This window comes from Lissotriton helveticus, chromosome 11 (genome assembly GCF_964261635.1).
Source record: "Lissotriton helveticus chromosome 11, aLisHel1.1, whole genome shotgun sequence".
Classification (NCBI taxonomy): Eukaryota; Metazoa; Chordata; class Amphibia; order Caudata; family Salamandridae; genus Lissotriton; species Lissotriton helveticus.
The window spans coordinates 43662955-43686541 of record NC_136072.1 but is presented as its reverse complement, the minus strand read 5'-3'; the positions used below and the strand labels follow the sequence as shown (position 1 = coordinate 43686541).

Below are 23587 nucleotides of genomic sequence, written 5' to 3'. Positions count from 1 at the left end.
ACCCCAGTGCATTGCAACCCTGTGCTTAGCAAGCAATAGTAACATTGCCTTCATCTACAGGTCTCCAGCGGCTTCTCTTTAACATGGCCTAACAGGGCAACAACGGGCGCAATAGCCCGTAATGTTTGCTTCCACCCAATAGTCCCAGCTCTATGGGCACTCCCAAGACAGATGCAAAAAGTCAGCACATGGTAGAGCCCGCGTCCTCCACCAGGCCCAAAGTCTCAGCAGCGCCGGCGTATTACAGATTGTGTAGAAACGTGAAATTAATCAAACGGAGCCTATAAATGGGGATCCCAAGATTGGGTGTAGCAAAAGGATCACTGTTCCTCGTTGATTTCTGCACGGATAGCCTCTTCCTGGACTACTTAGTTGGATGATATCTGGATCAGAACTGTCCGCGGCATGCTAGCATAAATGCGCATGATAGGTCTGTGGCGAAGAGTTAGTAAGCTTTTCTTCAAACACCGGGGAGGGGGGATTCGGAGGACAGGAAAAGTATCGTGGAGGTGCGCATGGACTCTGAGTTGGTAATAGGTCATGGCACCCAGAAGAGAAACTGGAATGTTTGAAATACCTGTTGATAGCTAATAAAGGTGCCATCAGGGTATGCCATTCCGAAGGAGGGAAGCTGCAATTGCGTTTGCACACTGGCCTCTGATACCTCTGTGCGTGTGAGAATCTGTACAGAAGGGGCAAATAGGTGCTCCAGTTGTGCAATTATGCAAGAAATCGTCAGAAGCATGGCATGATCTTGCATAAAGCCAGTGACGCAAGATAATCGACACACAGGAAATGACAATAATAAGCAGTTACATATGCAAAAGAAGGGCAAATGAGAGATCACACAAAAAAGATAAGACACCAGTAGCAGAGGGTGCTCACGTTGCTGATATGCACACCGGAAAATATGGACAGCGAGGGTGATTTGCTTACACGCAGTATGTGCCCGTATCGGTCAGAAAGGAATACACAGTGCTCGTGGTAACCAAGCACAAAAGAGAGCAGAATATACTGCTCACATGCAGAGATGCACACATGACAACACAAGAAAGAAGGGAAGGGTGCTACTACGCAGCCATGTACACAGGAGAGAGAAATGCATATAGGGCTCTTGCAGTGTAATGCACATAGGAGATACAAAAACATGACATGGTTCTTACATGAGACAAAACAGAAATGCAGGATACAATTTCATATTTATCCATTGAGCGGGTACAAAGAGGAAACTGCTCACTTTACTCTTCAGTTCGTCCTCCATAGAGAAATACACAAACCGAATGCAGGCATTGACCGGCGCGTCAATGAGGCGAACAATATCCAGTCTGACTTGATATTGAGAGGACACCATGCCGATGAAGATCTGACCATTTAGTGCCATTCGGGAATCCTCATGTGCCTCTCCAATGCCATCTGGGGATATTTTCAAAGACCAGCAACGTCATATGGAGACTTTTCAGGAACAAGCACCTACGAGGACACAGGGGGCGGGAGAGGACACGGACGGTGGGAGGGGGCGGGAGAGGACACGGACGGCGGGAGGGGGCGGGAGAGGACAAGGACGGCGGGAGAAGGCGGGAGTGGACACGGACGGCGGGAGGGGGCGGGAGTGGACACGGACGGCGGGAGGGGGCGGGAGAGGACACGGACGGCGGGAAACGCGCACAGGACAGCAAGGGGGGGGGCGGAAAGGCACACGGAGGGGGCGGGAATGGACAGACTTTCAGTGAAAGGGGAGGGAACGGGAAAAAACGTAACTCCACCCTGGGAAAAAATCTCGGGAACGCCCCCGAATCTGGTCCGGCCTTGACGGACAGATCTCTGTTCCAATGGCTAGCCTCCATTTATGGAGCTAGCCAATGGGACAGGGGGGCGTATTCCAGAGTCCTTACTGAAATCAAGAGATTTCTCTGGAGGCGGAGCTAATAGCTCCGCCCTCCAGCGAAACCGAATGACAGATGAGTGGATATGTCAATTGTTGAGAGATGGCTTATGCGGGTAGTAAAAAACGAAGAATCCAATCTAAGATACATCAACTGCAATTTGGATAGTGATTATACATCATATACATCATGGCCACCCTCACTCAAATCAAACAAGACATACACACCATCAAAGAACTACTCTCTACACACCCTATACACCTCTCACCCACCTCAACCCTCCCTCCCAACTTGTCCCCTACTCCGCCGGCTGACTCCCGCACTCAACACGCCCCACACCGGGCGTCAATCCCTGCTCATAGGCGCAGCAACTGCCCTCGGCCCCCGCATCACCCCTGCAACGTCTCACGCAACTACACCTCCCCACCCAACTTGTCCCCCACCCTTCCGACTAACTCTCTCACTCAGCTATCCCCCAATCTGACCTCAATCCCAGGTCGTAATCGCAACAACCGCCCTCGTCGCACCCACAACTCTTCTTCCGACCTCGACGCACTCACCCTTCTCCGCTCCTATGACCCAGCCCCCCAAAATAACACAACCACCCCACACCTCAACATTCCCACGATACACTCAAATCCCCTTAGACCGCCCACACTAAACAGCAGATTCTCCATCCCCAATAACCTTAGAAAAGTCCCTCTCTCTCTAGAACCATCTACCACCCTCAACACACCCCGTCTCAAATGCACTCTTCTCAACTGCAGATCAGCCAAGAAACATTCCGCCGCCATTGCTGACCTCCTCTTATCGCGGGACCTTGACCTAATCATCTTGACTGAAACCTGGCTAACTGAATCTTCGACACCTATAATGGACATCTTGGTTCCTCCCGACTACCACATTATCAGGCTCGACAGAACAGGCAAAATAGGTGGTGGAATCGCATGCATCTACAGGAACAACCTCTCTGTTCAGAAAGTCAATTCCACCTCCCTACCATCCCCAACATCCTGGGAATACATATGCCTTGACATTATTAGTGAGGGCAAACCGATATGCTCGCTTCACAGCATTTACCACCCACCCAGGGACAACTTCACCTTTTCCCAAGAAATAATGGAGTTGATCTCAACTAATTCCGGACGGCAACTCACCCAAATTTACCTTGGTGACTTCAACCTCCACTGGAACGATCTCAACGACGCAGTGGTAAATAGTCTTAAAAATGTCCTCGATGCCCTTAACCTCACCCAAATATGCAACAGCCCGACCCACGAGAAAGTCTCTACCCTCGACCTGACCATCTCCAAAGAGGATTCTATCCAACTCGAGTCCATCCAACCCTGTGACTGGTCAGATCATCATATGGTCACATTTTTTATCAATGAAAAAGTCAAAGTTAACCCGGCTCAACTCGCCAAGCCCAAAGTCTGGAAAAGAGACTCGAAAAAGCTCAACCAAGGCTCTCTGCCCCCTAACAGTTGCAACCTCCTACTGCCACCGACAGGCGCTACAGACGTCCAAACTCTGACTGACCACTATCTCAACGCTATGTCCTCTATAATTAATGAGGTTGCACCTATGGAGCTGAAAAGAGTCTCTACTAAAATCTCCAAACCATGGTACGACGGGAGTCTCAATGAGGATAGACGAGACATGCGAATGGCAGAGCGTACCTGGAGATCAGCTCCCTCTGCAATGCACCTAAAAGAGCTGAAGAAAAAGAGAAACGCCTACTTCAGGAAAATAAAACGCTCAAAATCAGACTTCTTCAGCCTCCAACTCGACCAAGCAAAAAACCGCCCGAGAAAACTGTTTGAGCTAATCAGAACACAATCCAAGGAACAACCCCAACCGCTCAACACTAGGCATGAGGCACCCTCCTGTGAAGACTTCGCTGCTTTCTTTATCCAAAAAACGGACAAAATAAAAAGCGATCTCCTCATTGACGCAAGCCTCTACTCCAAACCCCAATGCCTAGCACCCAATGAACCAAAAAACAATGCTACATGGTCAACCTTCGGCACATACTCGGAAGAAGAAATTGGCAAACTGCTCAGCACCCTGAAACCATCCAATCACCTCACGGACCCCCTCCCTGCCTCCGCAGTAAAAGACTTTACCCCTTTGCTTCTCCCTCTCTGGACTAAAATTATCAACAGCTCTCTCCAACAAGGAAGCATACCGGACTCCCTCAAAGTTGGTCAGGTCACACCTCTACTAAAGAAACCTACAGCTGACCCCTCTGATCTCAACAATTACCGTCCCATCACCAATATTCCTACTCTCGCCAAACTGTTGGAAAAATGAGCACAACTACAATTGACTAAACACATTGAGCAATTTGATCTCCTCAACACCCACCAGTCAGGCTTCCGAGCAGGACACAGCACAGAAACTGCTATGACTCACATAATTGACGACGCACTTCAAATGCTAGACCAAAACGACACCTGCCTCCTCATCCTTCTGGATCTCTCTTCAGCATTCGACACCGTTAAACATGAGAAGCTACTAGAACTACTAAACACAAGAATGGGTTTATCTGGAACTGTTCTCAAGTGGTTCACTTCCTTTCTTCACAACAGGTCGCAGAAATTCAAGAGCAACAACCTGATGTCCTCGCCAATACCTGTAACGCTAGGAGTCCCCCAAGGATCCTCTCTATCCCCAACTTTGTTCAACCTAGTCATGGAACCTCTCACCTCCTTGCTACATGCATCCAACGTAAACTTTCACATGTACGCCGATGACACTCAGCTATATCTCAAGCTACAATCCCCCAAAGACATCTTGCGTCTGAACTCAACGATCAGAAGCACCCAATCTTGGCTGGCTGACAACCACCTCAAACTCAACGCTATGAAGACTGAGTTCCTTCTGATCTCACCTCCCACGAAAATATCTACCACACAAACATGGCTTAAGCACCTAACAGCACTCAATGTCCAACCGACCATAGTGGATTCAGCAAAATCCTTAGGCATAACACTTGACACCAACCTCAACATGCAGCAACATATCAGCAAGGCAACAAAGGGAGCGAACTTCCAGATCAATACTCTGAGGAAACTTAAACCCCACCTCCCAGCCAAAGACTTCCAAACAGCAGTACAAGCGCTAGTCATCCCACGCATTGAATACGGCAGCACCGCCCTCTGCGGACTCCCCCTAACTACTACTGCACCACTAAGAGCTTCTCTAAATGCTGCAGCGAGACTCATCACTGGGTCAAAAAAGCACTCCCATATTACCCCTGACCTGAAATCCCTGAATTGGCTGCCTTTTGAAGCCAGAATACATCTGAAAATCGCCTGCATGACACACAAGGCGGTACACCTAAACTCACCCGGCTACCTCGCTCAGAAACTGACAATCTCTGGGGGAATTAGAAACACGAGAGGCACAAACAATCTTCTGCTGAAACCTCGAAGATTCAGGAAGGAAAAAACATACAAGCGCTCCTTCTCAGGATTGGCGCCTAGGATTTGGAACTCACTCCCTCCCGATACCAGGCTTATCTCTTCCACTACATTCTTTAAAAAAGAAGTAAAAGCTACCCTCATGGCTAAATACAGTTGATCTATTATCTGGAACTCTGTTAACACCCTGCACCGATCTGTACTACATGCTTGACCCATTTACTTATTTGTATGAGTTGTCTTATTACTCACGTGATGGGCTTTGCAGCCACCTATCTGTACTGTATTGTTTGACTTATTGTTTGACTATGTTCCCTCATGTACCCCTCTATGTAAAGCGCTCTGATATCTGTGAAGATCTTGTTCGCGCTATATAAAACTTTGAAAATAAAATAAATAAAATAAAATTAATGAGGGAAAACTGTGGACTACCCAACCGTTAAGAGATGTTGGAAATTCAAAATGTCAGACTCCCGCCGAAGATGATAGAATCTCAATAATATAAATGACTAGAGATTAGAAACCTTTAGCCAGGAACAAAGGAGATCTGTTGTAGATAAATTTGGCAATGTAATCAATGTGGATGGTGAATATAGACTCATATTGGAGAGAACATTTCCTTGTTTCTGGATTAACTCGAGGGATGGATAGAGGACATGAGTTTCCAGTCACAAAACGAATACAATTTATATCAAAAGGAAAAAAATTAACCCCGTTGCTGCTAGGTCTTTCACCCTTGGTGCCAAGTCTTTTTTTGGCTTTTTGGGGTAGTTCGTACTTAGGCCTCCATACCTTTGGGTCCACATAAGCGAACTACGCCAAATTGGCGCCCTTTTGTTCCAACATCCTGGGGATTCCAAAAAGTAACCATGGTTTGTTGACATCCCAGGAGGGTCCCGATAAAATAGCCAAAACATAGCTAACCTTTGAGTTTTGGGGAAAAATAGGAAAAAGTGCTCTGGATAAAAGGGTATTTTTTTCATAATAATGGCATCAAAGTTGATGTGCTAAAGTCACCATCTTCCCAGCTTTCAGGAACATTCACAGCTTAATTAAGAAAAACACACTTGTTAGAACAGTTTTGGCATTTTCCAAAGTGGTAGCCCATGTTTCCTATTTTTTGTGCCTTCAACCTACTTCCAGTTTGTGTGCCAAACCAGTGCGAAACCCATGGGTGATCCAGGAAAAGTTAGACATTTCTGAAATGTAGACAAAATTCCAAATTCAGCAAGGGGTCATGTCATACGTGTAGAACCCTTGAGGATTTCCCATAGAAACGAACTTTTGAAATAAAAAAGTATTGAATAGGAAAAAACAGCCATTTGTGACAATGTTTTAAACTGAAACGGTCATGATGGCCGATTTACAAAAGTAATGTACCCTTACGTTTGCTAGAACATTTTAGTTGTGGTTTGTAGGTTCTCAAAGTGCCCAAGGTAACCAGACCAACAATTGAGCTGCACAATATAATGGTTTCATTGAGTATGGACCAATTCATATGGTGAAATATGTAAAGTGGAAAGTAGGTATCAAGGTAGCCTATGTATTTCTGAAATGGGCACAAGATAGAGAGTTTAGAAGCAATGGTTTTTGTACATCTCTGAATTTGTAAATATCTGTACAAGCATATGATTTAGAGGGTATTTTTCAAAATGTCTTCTTTCTTACACACTGTATTACACTTGGAGGGCACAAGTGCAGCGATATCCAATTGGTAATAATAAATATTCTACTATTCTTTGCACTAATCTTCTGATAAATATTGAACTTCACTTCTGAGGGTAGGCAGTGCCCATGACAGGAAAGGGACAAAAAACGCAACATCGATACATCACATTTTCCCACTCAAAACTGACCAGTTTTTTTGTGTTTTTAGGTTTCGCTGGAGGGCGGAGCTCTTAGCTCCGCCTCCAGAGAAATCTCTTGATTCTAGTAAGGAAAATGGAAAACGCCCCCCTGTCCCATTGGCTAGCTCCATAAATGGAGGCTAGCCATTGGAACAGACATCTGTCCGTCAAGGCCGGACCAGATTCGGGGGCGTTCCCGAGATTTTTTCCCAGGGCGGAGTTACGTTTTTTCCCGTTCCCTCCCCTTTCACTGTAAGTCTGTCCATTCCCGCCCCCTCCGTGTGCCTTTCCGCCCCCCCCTCGCTGTCCTGTGCACGTTTCCCGCCGTCCGTGTCCTCTCCCGCCCCCTCCCGCCGTCCGTGTCCACTCCCGCCCCCTCCCGCCGTCCGTGTCCACTCCTGCCCCCTCCCGCCGTCCGTGTCCTCTCCCGCCCCCTCCCGCCCCCTCCCGCGTCCTCTCCCGCCCCCTCCAATGGCTGAACAAATAGTTAGCAGCAGGCTAGAGCTACCTCGTTTACTGAATAGTACAGGTCTTGCCGATTGTCCCGCCCCCTCCCGTCGTCTGTGTCCTCTCCCGCCCCATCCCGCCGTCCGTGTCCACTCCCGCCCCCTCCCGCCGTCCGTGTACACTCCCGCCCCCTCCCGCCATCCGTGTCCTCTCCCGCCCCCTCCCGCGTCCTCTCCCGCCCCCTCCAATGGCTGAACAAATAGTTAGCAGCAGGCTAGAGCTACCTCGTTTACTGAATAGTACAGGTCTTGCCGATTGTCGACCTAGAAAAAAAACAACAACACCCACACACACTCTCGTGGGGTAGACGGACGAAAGCCCTTTTCCTCTCCGTGTCCTCAGTCTTTCTTTTACATCTATACCGCGCCGGCAGTAGTTCGGCAAGTCTTTCGTTGATGTTTATGCCCTCTTCGACGTGCTGGTTAGGTTGGAGGTTTTGGTGTCAGAGGGAGGAATCTGTTCGCTGTTCGATCTTTCCCGTTGGTGTTGCAGAAGCTGCAAACGTTAACTGTGTTCCGGTTAAGCGTTACTATCCATCTGTAGAGTGTATGACTTTGGTGAGTGCGAGGACTCTGGTCCTCTTTCTGTTTCTATAGTTCAACGTGCAGTCGTTTATTTATGTATTTAATGCATTTTTATAAAGCGCGGACTTTACCCGAAGGTGCCTATCTCCCTGCTCCTTAGCCTAGCCGTTCTTTTCTTTCTTTACTCTCGGTGTTTTACTGCCGTCGTCACACCCGTGCTTGTAGTCTACCACAAATTTGTCTGAAAGGTAGGGATTCTATAGTTGGCTCTGAAATTCATTGTTTCTGGGATTGTAGGTGCGACCACACGAGGATTGTAGGTGCGACCACACGAGGAGGCGTGCATCTCGCACAAAAAAAACCGGAAAACATTTATGTCACAGGTGACATCTCGGCGTGTGATTGACAATGTGGAACGGCGAGCAGACAGGTACTGAGCTAGGGTAGTGTTTTCCGCTCATTCAACAAGCAGCTGAGCTATATAGAAGGATGATGTTTCTGCTATGGCAGGGTTGCACCTCATTTTACATACGAGTAGAAGGAAATCGAGATGCTTTACGTTTTTATTAAAACAACATTTTTGTTGAGTGCATTTGTTTTCTGTGTACAGCATGCATTTCAGAGGTCGTAGTGGGCAGGGAAACGACACCCGAAGCATTATTCATTCGATCTAAACAGTTCACACACTTTTTAGTTTTCGCTGGAGGGCTGACAGCCACATGCCCTTCACTACCCACGCTCAGGCTTGTCACAGGCGCCGGTGCCGCCTCCACTGCCGGGCTGCGCAGGCTACCCTTGGAGGGGAGGCACCCGAGCTCCTCATAACAAAGGTACTGACAGCCACATGCCCTTTACTACCCACGCTCAGGCTTGTCACGTGCTGGTGCTGCCTCCACTGCCAGGGTGTGCAGGGTTACAATGCAACGGTTTCGCCTTTGGAAAAGTTTGAGCTATTGGCATTGTAAATGACAAAATTTGTATTTATGTATTGGTTTTGAAAACAGATAAATAAATGGCATTGTCATTTACATTGCCAATAGCTCTAAATTTTCCAAAGGCGAAACCGTTGCATTGTAAATGCTTGTTTTTTAAGTGGGTAGGTGTGGATTTTGGGCGACACCTGCGTGAATCTAGCAAACCTGTACATTTTCGAAAACTAGACACCGAGGGGAATCCAGGATGGGGTGACTTGCATGGCTCTGCCGAGAATGTTTCACCCAAATCCCTTGCAAACCTCAAATTTGACAAAAAATTCAAATAAATAAAAAAAAAAACCACAATTTCCTCACACTTGTGGGATAGAACGTTCTGAAATCTGGGGGGAGCTACAGGCTACCTTCAACTTAGCATTCCCTTAAGTCTTCTGATATAAATGGTACCTCACTTGAGTGGGTAGGACTAGTGACTGCAACAGGAAAGGCCTCAAAACACAATGTGGTTACATCAACATTTCCTGTACAATAGTGATCTGATTTGGCAACGGGGGTAGCAGTGTCTTTTTATCGGCCGTGGGGGAGGGAGGGGGTGGGGGGGGTTTGTGAGAGAATCAACGGCGACACAGGAAAACCTACCAAACCCAGGAATTTCTGAAAACTAGACACCCAGGGAAGGCCAGGCTGGTATGCCTTACATGGATCCCACAAAATCTTACCCAGAATGCCCTACAAACCTCAAACTTTGCCAAAAATTGCTTTGTTCCCAGCAGATGGAAGGATGCAGGCTTAGTTAAAAGGTCCCCATTGTTTCCAACTAATAACCCACTTTTCAATGCCATTAATTTCAGCAAGCAATTTCATACACACTCAGTCAAAGCACTGAATGATTATTAAAAAACAATTTTTTACACACACACACACACAGATCTGCAGGACCTGCGGTAGACACACCGTAAAGGTACTATGCTGGCTGCCACACTACGACTGAGGATTCTGAATTTTAAAAATGCATACATGTGAAGCATGGCTTGTGATTCAACACAAATAGCTGAACTGAACGCATTGCTTCTGTCTCTACAGAACACTAATGCTTTAGTTCCAACATCAATTGCTTCTGAGCCCTCATTTTGTGCACAAAAGTACAATTCAGATTTAAAACACTGGAAATCCAATGGTTAAAAAGACTCACTAGGCAAGAGGATAAGAGCAATGCAGCTCTGGGCATCAAGTGACTATTTCAGAAAGCAGTTTCCACTGGTTGATGAACAGAACACCCTAGCCAAAGTGAGGCAATTCACTTGAAAATGCAATTCAGCCACTGATCAATCAAGACATCTGCAGTGTAGGTGTACAAAGTAGCCAATGTAACCTATTTGCCAACTAAAGTCAAGCCAGAAATACACTCCGCAATAAATCAAATAAAAGGACACCCCCACCTCCAGGTTGTCCAGCGAAGCACAACTAGTTCCTGAGGCAAAATGGGCTTCCTAAAGTTATAATACCAGGAGTGGGTGATTGAGTAAGTATGAATGAATGAATCCTTTGATTAGGTTTGATTTAACACTTGAAGGAACTAGTGCAGCACGAGTCTTGGCTACTCCGTATATTATAAGAACATAATTTACAGGTAGCTTTCCAGGCACCTATAAGTAGCTCTCCTGTGTGCAGTCCACAACACTAAATTCGAAGTTTTGACTTGGTTGAATTATGTGCAAACCAAATTTTATATGTGTAATTGAGAAAATGTAAATATTTTTCAGAACTCATAAGCCGATATTTTGAGAACAATGGCGGATTTTCCAAAATATTTTTAAGGCTGATATTTTAGAGATAAATCATGTGACATTGGGAAAACGTTTAACAAATGTTATTACCTTGGTGCCAGAGACAGCTATTGCCACCCACGTAAAGGCATTATATATTGCAGAAGCTTTTTATAAGTTGCGGCTTGCAACCCTGCCTGATCGACTGAGGTGGTCGCTGGTTGTAATCTTGCATATGGTGGCCACTAACTTAATTATTTTGGAGGTGGTCACTGTTGTCGGATTTCGACTGCGGATCATCATAATTGGACCGGCGGTTATGCTGCGGTCCTTATGAGCGGTCTTTTACCGCTACCATGGCGGTCGGGGAGGTTTTCCGCCCGCCATCCTAATAGACCCCTTAATGTCTAATTGTGAAAAGTTCATCAATCAATTGCTGATGAACAAAATCACAGATCTGAAATGAACATCATGGAGAACTCACAAAGTTGGGGATGTAGAGGGGTGTTCAGTCATGGAATGGAGATGTACACCAAATCACCATGCACCTGTGTCGTGGTGGCATGGACACTGATTTCGTTCATAATTTAGCCAACAGAGGTGATGTTTCTCACTTGGAAAGGACATAGAAATTAATGCTATCCGAGATTTGCTAAAGGAGTTTTAGGACTAGTTGCACTTATAGTGGCTCTTACATATGATATGCAACTACGCCATTGGTAAGCCGCGTCAAGTGTGGTCTAAGAACTATCCCCTTGCTGCAGGAGCAAAACGAATGTAATTACTTAATGAACAAGTAAATAGGAGTATTTTTCTTCAATTGCCCATCAAAAGAATAGATGCAAGAGAGATTTAATATTTCTAATATTTATTTTGGGAGTTAAACAATTTTTTTTAAATGTTATGTACCAAATGAAGACTTTACCTTACAAAGATCCTTACCCTCATTGTAAAGTATACGGTAACTTTTTAAACATTATTTCACTCGAAACTAAACAAAAATATGTTCATGCTAAATATAAAACACATTTATTTTAAGTGTAGAACAAAGCAGAAAAATGCTACAACACTTTTAATTCTGAATTTAACATTTACGTAATGGAAATCTTTCTTGTCTAAATAAAAAAAATCCCAACAAAAGACAAAAATAGTTTTACTGTGCGTTATTAAAAGTGATGTGTAGTATGAATTAAAATTCATGAAAGTTTTAGTCAAATTTAATGTTACATTATGTTTTAAATTAAAAATATAATATACAAGTTAAATAAAAATATGTACTATTTGTCAATTCGTTTTTAAAAACTCTAATTTATATTTATTTTGAACTATTTCAAACAATCTAATTTAAGATTATTAACTATGGGGTTTTACTTTAAGTGTCTACCCTCGTTATTTTCAATCGAAGGGTGGTTGAAAATATTTAGTGCTGGATATAGTAAAAAAGTATAAATTTCTGCAAAAATGCAAATTACACATGTACGGTACTACAAAGATGAAATAAATACAAAAAGTGCAGTTTGTGAATAACACTTTGCAGTACGTTTTGAAGTACAAAACGTACTCCAACATGCCGTTTTTGAATCAGGCCCTGTGTGTACTTTTTGTATGTTACCGACAATACAGGACTTTGCATTTAGATGGAGTGCATGCAAGGACTGAAAACAGGCAGACGTGCTTTATTTTAATTTTATTTTTACAGATAATGGATGTGTGCTTGGATTGCCATATCTTTTCTTATTCCATGCTAACATCAGGAGGGACATTACCAATTTCTTAGGGACCCACATTTTATAAATGCAGCACTGAGACATCTACACGGGAGATGACCTTGAGTATTCCATCCTGAAGGAAGAAGGAAGGAAGGAAGGAAGGTAGCAATAGGTTTCCACTTTTGATTTTGTAAAAACAGAAGCATTGTTAAAGTATCCTGTACAATAATACAGGAGCAGAGCATGACCTGGTCTTTCCTTGCTCAACTAAAACTCATGTCGGGAAAAGGTTTGGAAGGTAGAGGTGCAGGGTCAGACATACAGACTGGTTGCAACAGGGAGTGCTGAACCAATAGGTTACAACTTCATAGATAAAGGCATAATAAGGTAACTGGAGAAGCACTGCATGATTTGGCATGTCATTTGGGATTTACATTACCATTCCTTTGGATGGCTGGTTACAACCATCCTAGATAAAGGTAAGGATACAAGGGTGAAATGTGAAATTCATATGGGGTAAAAATAAACTTGGCCCTAATTTGCATAATTGATATTGGTCATAATGCACATGTCTTGTATACAAATGTGTTATCATGCAGTCATATACCAACTACTGTACGTTTGTATTGAATTTGGGAGTACAGAGCGGGCTCTATGCACAAGAACTGTGCAACGATTGTACATGCCACTTCATCCACGATTCGGTTTGGCGAATCTTCATTGCGCTTCGATTAGGGGCATGTACACTATACAGATTTCTGTAATTTTGCCCGTTTCATTGCTAGACTACTGTACATCCCGCCATGGCACGTATGGTATGCCTAAGAATCACTAAAATGCAATACAGTGAGAAAATGTATACTACCTGTGGATGAGAGATTCCCAAAAGGTTTGACTTCACAATTCCTTCCACCCAAGCTTGACTCAGCAGGGACAGGATGAGACACCTACCAGTTTTTATTTTCTTCAAAAAAGTTGTATTTACCTTTTAGGCTTAGGGGGATCTACCGGATGTAACCCTAATAGATTGGCGCTAACAGGACTCTGCACAAACTCCTTTGCCTTGAAGGCATACACACTACATATTGGACCATATCTGAACTAAAAAGAACTAGAATTCCCAAACCAAGCAGGGATAGAATGCTGGCTCTGCAGCCCACGGCAATGGCAGACACTAACATGAGGGTAGAAACAAAGGATAAAAACAATACGTATAAACAAAACAAAAACATGAACAATACAATCTTTACAAGTATGAAAGAAATATAAGGGACAGATTTTACTGATATTTATTCATATGCTAGGTGCAAATTGCGGGTAAGCTGTGGACTCGACAGCATTAAATGATAGTATTCAGAAAAAGAGATCCGAAGCACGCTTGGCTGCTCTCATTTCAATTTGCTCTAACTAATGAACCTTCAATACTAAGAATCAGGAAAACCCATACACACGAGGAAGACAAGATAGGGGCACAAATTTGTCAACGTTCACAGATGATAGGATGGCTTCTTCCAGAGTCCCTGTAGCAGGAAGACGTTAATAATAGATCTAGAAGATAATCCCACGATAGAATGTGGGTGAGTTACCAAAGTCTAGGATCGGAGGCTCCAATCTGGGATAGTTACAGACATCGACCATGTACTCATGCTGACATTTTACAAACTCCTTAAACTAATATGGATGCTCTCCCCTAATCCCCAAGACCGTGCTCACTTATCAATTTACCCGCAAGATTACTTACTAGGTGAACCCGAAGAAATAATTGCAAAGTAACAGCACCATCATCAGCAGTAACAAAATGAGAAATCAACGTATCCTTAGGAACAGCAGCACTTCGGGTAAAAGGATTACTACTACTAATAGCGGAACCAACAGCAGCAGTACAAGCAGTACTAATTAGTACTAGTAACTGTAGCATCAGAATTAAGAATACCATTAGTACTAGATGCAAGAACAGTACAATGTGGGCAAGGAGGTAAATAGGTTATTGTGGGAGAGGGGTGTCAAATATATCAAACAGCTAAGAGGGATAAATATTCAAACTATTAAAATATGTGGTAGCATCATCAGGTATGTAATTCAGTAGTCTACAAAGAGGCAGAATTACAGGCATTTAAACATGTTAATTTGATGTGCAAGAAAATGCTACCTTTTACTATATACCTCTGTGGCTGAAATAGAACTGCAGACTGCACCTCCCACCCTGCCCTCCATACCACCCGCCCCTCAGTATCACCATCCCCCCCATCCATCCTCACCTACCAACACCTCCCCCACTGAGTCAATTCTTACTTCAGGGTTTGAAGGGATTACAATGGAGCACATCCATCCAAAGAGGTTATGAATAGGAAACACTCAAATTGTATTAAAAACCTGGCAGAGGTTAAAACAGTAATAGTACGAAAGAATAAACAAAATACATCTTTAAAAGAATAATGCAGTTAAAACTAGCACATGCTTTTTTTTTAAGTAGCTATGAAGCATATTTAAGGACAGCTCTCATTGAGATTTTCCAAATGGTTTGTGTGATGCTCATAGATGGGTTAAGTTAAGGATAAAATGAGTGTGTACATATTAGATAGGTAAGTGAACAACTAAAGCTGCTTCATTTCATCCAGATGGTTATGGGAAGACTGGGACAAACTCAACACCTAAGTAGTGCATCAGGTTTAGGTGGTTCTGTTTAGAGACGGTAGACTAGACTGTTCCTTAGGGAAGGTCTACCATGCAAAATGCATTATACCACATATGATAATAAAAACCCCAAAATACATGGAATGTGTATATTTGAATGCACCCATATAGCCTGGTATGTAGATTAAGCATTAGCGGGTTAGTAGTCCCATATATATGGCCGTTCCACCTCTCACAATGCCAATACATTCATCTGATTCGGGTGCAATACAGGTTTTTAGAATACGAACTCAAGATCCCAACCTCCTCCCCAACACACAATATTCAGTGCACAGCACCATACATGTTCATCATTCTACCTATAGAAATCTCTCACCTCCTCGGCAACGGCCACTGCAGACCTGGCAGGGGTTTCCTCCACTCTGGTGACCTCGGAGGGGTAATACTCCTTTTGTACATCGGACGCTGCATGCTCTTTCGATAAATAAAAAGATATGAAAGATCATTCTCCCCATTCTGTCTTTCCACCCACTCACAAATAATGCTGGAGACATCTGATCTGAAGGGTTTAAGATGCTGGGAAACATTCAGAGATGAAGGGTGTTTGTCAGCAAGAATTCCCTTTTTATATCTACCTACTCTAAAATACCATCTCTGCACTTGTACTGCATCTGCCTACAAAATCAGAAAGGTTTGCATCACTGGATAAGAACTCCACCACCTATAAATCACTGGAAAGATCACTAGTTCAGAAAGGTTGCCTACTCAAAATCTTATCACACCTAAGATGGTCACACGTAAAACACTGCTCTTCTTTCACAATTTATTCTCCAACCTGAACAAGCTTAAACCATACTTTCTCTATCAATTCCTTTTTTGTTTTTTCAAGGCACCACACTCAAGATTGTTGGTGTCAACATGCAACCATCTAAAGGTAACAGGTTGATCTGCCATACAACACAGGCAACCACAATTTCAGTGGTTTGAATCTGGAAACCATTTACTCAAGCTAAATATTATCCACCTTTCAGTGGCAGGATAACTTGGGTGCCAAGAGAAAATGTCAACATTGAGAAGTTGATCAGATTAGACTAAATATTTACATGAAGCCATGACATCCTTACAGCTACACCGCACCAGTTTGATTCACAGCAGACAGATTCTGAACCTTCAGATGTTAACTTAACAGTCACAAAGGTCCAGGGATGTCACATTTGCTCTTAAAACAACTGGAATATGATCACATATAAGCAGTTGTCATGTTATGCATAGGGCATAATATTTTTGACTTCACTCTGCAATTGTAAAGAATTCAGACGGAATCTAAAGCAAGTCTCCTGCCTAAAGATACATGCGCCATACTTGATGTCCGAAAGATCAGGTTGGTCTAACCAGACCAGTGTTGAAATTTCATAGCAGGGGTAGATGAATATAGTTTTAGTTTACGCCATTTCAGCCAATACAATAGGTTTACCAAGCAAGCCAACATAAAATTCTCTTTAAATTAGACCGGGCCCTCAGAGCCTTTTCTTTTTTTTTTTCTTTCCAAAGCACCACTGTCCAACCTACCTAAAAGCTTTTTCACAAATATATTCACTCTCACATCAAGCAACGGATGGGCCCAGTGGATATGAGAGGGTGCAGAAAACGGGCAAAGTCTCAGTAAAATACCATACAAAGAAGGAGATGTTGGAGGAAGGAGGCCAAGAGGAAAGTGAGAGAGGCACTTTGGTAATGTGCTATGGCACTTGGGTGGTGCCGAAGGAAAAGAGCAGACTTTGATGTAGGGCTTGTCAGGACATTTAAAGCCATGGAGTTGGAAACTGATTAAACTAGTTGGTCTCCACTGTGTTTAAACACCCATTTTGGTGTGCACTACACAAATCAGGATCTTCATCACAAAGCCTTACATTATTTGTGATCAGTTACAGACATCCAAGCCTAAAACAGATAATCTTTATAGTGTATATCACCTTGAAAGTTTATGTAGCAAAGTTGGGGTGGTCTGCCTACAAGTCGCTCATACGGTCTTCCAAATACAGCCCAACAGGAGTATTCAGCTGTACTTTGAGCTCTCCGAGGTAGACGCAATATTGTCAGAGGAGCTTCCATGCCTAGAACATCTTGAAGTATTTATTCCATTGTGGAAATTAATAACATAAGTAAAAGTAAAAATGGCCGCTGTCCTAGTTCTTTCAGCATGGTTGTTACACTCAATCATTCATCAAGGGGAAAATTCAGCATTGCTCTCCAGGCAGGCAGCACCAGAATAGCTTATCCAAAAGGTTCCTATCCCTTTACATTTTCTAAGAAGACCCACCACAAATGTCCATGACTTGATGTCAGGTTCTCCCCCCTTCCTTGGCAATGTTCGAACTTAAGATTCCAAATGTTCTCTCTGCATCTACAGCTGAAGCACTGCACATGTTTAGCTTTGGGATGGCTGGACTGGTGTTTCAGAACGAGGGGTTGAGAATGAAGCAAAATAAATAAGTAAATGCATCAGAGGTATTTCTCTACCATGTCTTTCAAGTGCTGCCTCCTAGACCAAATTCCACAGACCCATATCCGCCAGGAGCATTAAGACAGTATATGGCAGAAGCGCCTTCAAACAAATAGGGTGCTGTGACTTTTTTTGGTAAAAGCCTGCACTTGTTGCTGCAAGATGCACCTAATAAGCAACTTTTGCAGAAGACATCGTGGTTGCTCTGCCAATCTGAAAATCATACATTCATGGTGCTTTACAGATAGTGAAATTAACCTGAAGTCCTAAATAAAGGGTGGGCTTCTATGGTGGTCTACTTTGGAAGGTGAAATTATTTGCTCAAGACACGTAAGACACCAGTGCATACCAAGTTATTGCAAAGATCCTTATATCGAGTTAATACACCCTACAAGTTTCAACAAGAGCTTTCAGTTACAAGGCACCTAACAGAGGGACAGATTCATGCACAGTAGGGCCATTACATGTTTGTAAGCTGAATCAGACTCCAGACTTCCACGGAAACCTCACAACTCCAGAACTCCCAATGTCTTGGAGGCCACACCAATGGCAGACTCGCTCTATACAATTTCCAGTAAAAGGTTAGAAAAGCAAAGTTGTACCTAGCAGCATACATGTTCAAACGTTATACGTTTAGGGGACTAACTGCTCTGGAATCACTAAAATTCAACGATTGCAGGACAGGACGGCAGATCTGTTACTACTGCTGAACAAGTAGCCCAAAACCTGGCAAGACATGAATAAAGATTTATAAAGATGATCCAAAATGGCCAGATTGAGGCCATGACATGCATCCCCAGGTTGTTAAAATGTTTCCCTTTCTGGAGAGACAAGTGGTTGAAAAGGCAGAAAAGTAAAGAGGGCTTTCCATGACAAGCTAGATTGAAAGCATTCCCTTTAGCCCTCCGTCCTGGCCCAGAGGACTTTCATTCTTCTCCCAGGAAAGAAGCAGACTAAGCACATTGCTGATATTTCTCTGACGAGCTGAAGAAATAAATCTGTGAAAGAAAGAATGAAGGTTCATAAGATTCAACTGCCATTTGTGAGGTGCAAGGAAGAACTTCAACAAAGTTAAATAGAATTTAACAGCCAATGAGCACTGAAAGGAAGTCAACACGGATAATGCTTCAACAACTAAAAATTAAAGTTAAGAAATTACTTCAACACCAAAAATATCACTTTCATCTCCAGATTTATGTGGCACTGTCACTATAACTTGGAGAACTTGTGGCTAAAAGGACTGACACTTTAAGAAATCTGAATATTAAAGCTAACAGACAAAGTTCAAAAAATCTTTTGAACTGCAGAATATTGGTCAACCGCATCTCTTAGGAGGTCCCAAAAAGAGGCAGATGATTTGAAAGGCTCATTTTCAGATGGGGTAATGTAACCTGACAAATGCATGAGACTATACTGTTTTTAGAGATCTCGAAGACGAGTGGCAAATCACATTTCAGTGCTTTCTGCTTTTATTCTCAGTCGTGGAACTTATGCCATGTCCAGAGAGCTGACCAGTAGGGCCCCAGCTAACTGGTCTCTTTGGCAAGGAGCTTGCTCAGATATCTTTAGGTTTAAGGAAAAATCAAGTTGGTACAATGATGTACAAAAACTCTAGGTTATTTGCAGCCGGCCCCAATCACCCTGTGGTATCATGTAGGCCAGTGGTTCTTTACCTTTAGACTTCTGTGGACCACCCCTTAAACATTACTGGAATCTACCTCTGAATCGCCATTGAAATCAGAGGATTTCCACTGAGTCATTACTGGAAGGCAAGGACACTGGCCTAAGCGTTTTCAATAATTTGAACTGCAACAGAATGCACATAAAATACAGAAACATGCAAATATTCATATATTTTTAAATGTAAAAATGTTTTATGGGGGGGGAGGAGCCGCGCAAGCGACCAAGATGGCCGCCACATCCTGACCGCCTATCCGGCATACTATCCTGTACCCCGTCCCCACTATCTTGGGGGGGACCGTCACCTGAGTCAATAGGTGAAATCTGGGCTCGATTGATTGCTCTGGCGTCTGATTATCGTCGTCGGAAGAATTGGGGCCTACGACTTCGAGGACCGGGACCCCGGGTGTGCCACCGTCCGGGGGAAGTGCGACAACATCGGCTACCGAGACCGGAAGTGGCCGGCCAGACCTTCGTTTGCTGTGCCCGGGTGGCGACCGGAGCTTCCTTGCCCTCTCTGCACTACCCTACAGACAATCGCTGCAAGACCCTTCTCCGCTCGACTGAGGAGTGGTGGGTTTCTCCTGCTTTTGCGGTCGAGATGGCGGCACGAGACCTAGACAAGAACATCCCGAAGGCCCAGAGCTCGAACCGTCAAGTCCAATCGAATCGAATCGATAAATACGCAGTCAAGGAGATCCCCGTCAGATGCGAAACGTTCCCCGTCTGGAGGCCCTGAGGGGGATCCGGTCGGTGATGATCCGACCATGAAGGAACTGATGGCGGCCATCAGGGGGGTTCAATCCTCTTTGGGGACAATAGACACGAAGTTGGACACGGTCACCATCGAGGTGGGTCTCGTCAGGGCCGACCTCACCAAAACTTCCGAGAAGGTCAAGGACCTGGAAATAAAGACGGGGAGCCTCATCGAGGATGTGTCGGAACTACAGAAGGTGGTGTCTGATCTCAAGGTGGCCCATAACCAATTTGATCGGAAGCTCGATGAGTATGAAGGTCGGGCACGCCGGAATAACGTTCGCATCCTTGGGGTTCCGGAGCGATCGGAGGGGGCTACCCCGGACCTTTTCATCGAGGATCTCATCCTGCAACACCTTCAACCCAAGGGCTTGAGCAAGTTTTATACTGTGGAGAGGGCTCATAGGGTGCCCGGGGGTCGCCCGAAAACTGGGGCGCTTCCACGTCCCATCATAGCCCGTGTCCTGAATTTCCGAGACAGGGACGCCATCTTACAGCGAGATCCTCGGGCCCGCTGGCCTACGAAAATGCTTCCTTGCTGTTCTTCCCTGACTTTACCCGGATGGTGCAGAGACAGCGGCAGGAATTTGTGACAATAAAGAGGAGGCTTCGAGATCGGGACATGAAGTACTCGATGATGTACCCGGCCCGCCTCCGAATAGAACATAATGGCAAGACGTTGTTCTTTGACTCTCCGGAGGTAGCGGCGGACTGGCTAGATCGACTCGGGGACCCTGGTCCCGAGGGACATACCCAGACGGAAGACGAAGAATGATGAACTGTTTGGCCTAGGCAGCGTACATTTACCACTATTGGTGTAGAGGGATTGACGGGGGGTTTGTTGCTTCATCTTCACCCCCTCTGCAATTTATCATTTCTGTTTAATATCTTTTTGTTTCCGAGGGGGGGGGATTGGATTGGTCTGGGGTGGTGGGGGCTGGCGACCTGTTGTAAGGTCCTCCTCCGTTTTCTACTTTTAGATCTTAGTTAGTGGGGGCGACAGGCACACTGCGAGTTGGGGATGCGTACTCGTTACATGCAGGGGTGCAGGTTGGGGGAGTTTCATTCAGGGGTTGGGGGGGTTGGGATGTTGTTTTGTTTGTGGTTTGTGACCGGTGTATGCAGTGGGACCCTTTGAAACACTCTTGCTTTTTTTTTTTAACCTTTATTGTGCACGAACAAAGAACAAATACGGGCCTACAACCTTCAGGCCGGCCACAAAAAGGTTTGGAGCACAAATGCGAGCAATACAGTTTCCAGGCGGCACCAGGAGACATCACAACAATCAAGTAACGTTACACTGGGTAGAATCATGTCGCCAGTAGCAGGAGCATTGAAGGTTAAGTTTAAAATTTTTCCCCCCAAATATAAAACAGTGAAGAATAGGAATCAAGGAGAACCGAGTCCGTACAATAGCCGCACAACAGGAGCAGGCAACATCATCGCATGAAACCATAATGAAAGCTAAAACTCCAGGCAGCATGGCGGTAAAAATTAAACGACAAGTCCATTAGCTAGCAGTTACGCACCATGCACAGCGCCACCCACTCCCTACTAACCCCAATAGCGGACCCAGAACAGAAATAAGGTAAGAAAAGTGCAAAGAAAAGAGAAAAAATAAGGCCCATAGAAACTAAATGCAAAAAACTAAATCCCTCCCCCCACCCTACATCATGCAGAGGCTACGGCCTACCCCCCCCCGGCAATGTGTCTGTCGCCCACTAAAGAACCCGAAATATAGATCTAGAAAAGGAGGAAAAGAAAAGGAAATTTGTAACACCCGAGGAGGGCCACTTTCAAGTCCCCTGAGCTCCCCGGCCATAAAATACTCTCCACCCCACACAATGACCAAATCAAAACCTTCATGATCTAAATGAAACAGGGGGAGACATCGCATGGCACGGCAGCACGCATCGAGGAAGCGTCCCATCCCGGGCCCCCACCCGCCCCTCAGTTACAGTACATAGGAATAGGGCCTCCCTAACCCTGGCCAGATCTCAAGCGTCTCCCTGAACATGCATACGGAAAAGGACCCGCCCCAGACAGAACAAAGGGGTAAGATGGCCGCCGTCGACGAAGAGAAAGTCCCCAAACACAAAATGGACACCTACAGTCACTCGCAATGATAGCGATCCAGCAGAATTCCATCCCCAGTTCCACCCGCTGTTGTATAGTACAAGAAACTGAGGTCACAGCGTACATGGCAGATACAGTCAAGAAAAGTAGCTGCAGCACCAGCGGAGCCATGAACAAAAAGAGAGAACCAGTATCCGGGAACTGTGGCAGGATAGGATACAGTGTAGCATCGATGGGACGAGCTGACGGCAGTCCGCTAGAGCAATCACTGACAGAAAGGCGCTCCATTGCACAGTCACGGGGCAACAATGTTCCTCTAGCAATGTAAGGAGGGGGTTGATCGGTGCAGCAAGGGGAGCCAGCAGGCGAAGCACTCTCCGGTCTTAGAGCGGCATCATCTAGCTTTGCGCAGAGTGCGCGAAAACACTCATGCCATTCCGCCCTCAAGTCGGCAATCGCGGCAATAACGGAGGCACGGGTGAAAACAGGCGGGCGATCCAATGTGTCCATAATCCGAGGTGCACCACAACATTCCACACACTTCCCGAAGCCAGGCAGGGCGACCCCGTCGGGAGCCAAGATGTAATCCACCATTACCACAGAGGGGGCGGCCGCCATGTTGAACGCAACAGTGGGATCACCGATCGCGTAGGTGAACCTCACAGTGTGCAATGGGAGCACGATCCCACGGCAAAAACCGGGCTCGCCACTATCGTGCGACAGGCAACGAAGCTGCCCTCGTGCAGGATGAAGCCGGAATAAGCACAAAGGCGAGCCCACGCGGCCAGGTCCGCGTCAACAAAGAAAGGAACAGCGCGGCACCCCTCAGCGTCGCACGAAAAGGAGCAGCAGCGGAGACCCACCGTCGGTCAAATCACACTGTCCACTAGAGGGGCCGGTACAGGCGCCGTCACAGCCCACAGAATGGCAGGGAATGGCAGTCACATCGCTCATCGGTCGACCCTCAGGAGCTCCAGCCGTCTCCAACGGTGCGCAGCGATACGGGGACCGGTCCCAGGGTTCGGCAATGGCCGTCGGGTCAGCACGCCAATAGCACCAGCGAGCGGGCAGGTAGGGACACCGGAGTAACACCCCCGGCATCAGCGCGCTTTCTTCGTCCTTCCGCTGCCGCGTTGTAGCAGGATAAGGGACAGGATAGTGCAGCAGGAAACACAGGCTCGGGGAGCCGGGCGACTACTCGTCCGTCTCCGCCGCCATCTTGGCTCCTCCCCACTCTTGCTTTTTAATGACTAATGGCTTCATCTAGACAGGGCCTGGGATTCTCGGTCCTTAGTTGGAATGTTAATGGCCTGGGTGATAGGATAAAGCGCACTGCCGTGAATCA

General features: G+C 45.4%; 1 protein-coding gene across 2 annotated transcripts in view; it reads right to left on the bottom strand.

The window, feature by feature from the left end:
• The window catches only part of FYTTD1 (forty-two-three domain containing 1), a 131851-nt gene that overhangs the window by 66523 nt on the left and 41741 nt on the right, over positions 1-23587 (bottom strand). For both annotated transcript variants that reach the window (XM_078666136.1, XM_078666137.1), the window contains exon 4: positions 15604-15701. In XM_078666136.1, the coding sequence (XP_078522262.1) occupies positions 15604-15701 (98 nt within the window). The remainder of the gene's footprint in view (positions 1-15603; positions 15702-23587) is intronic.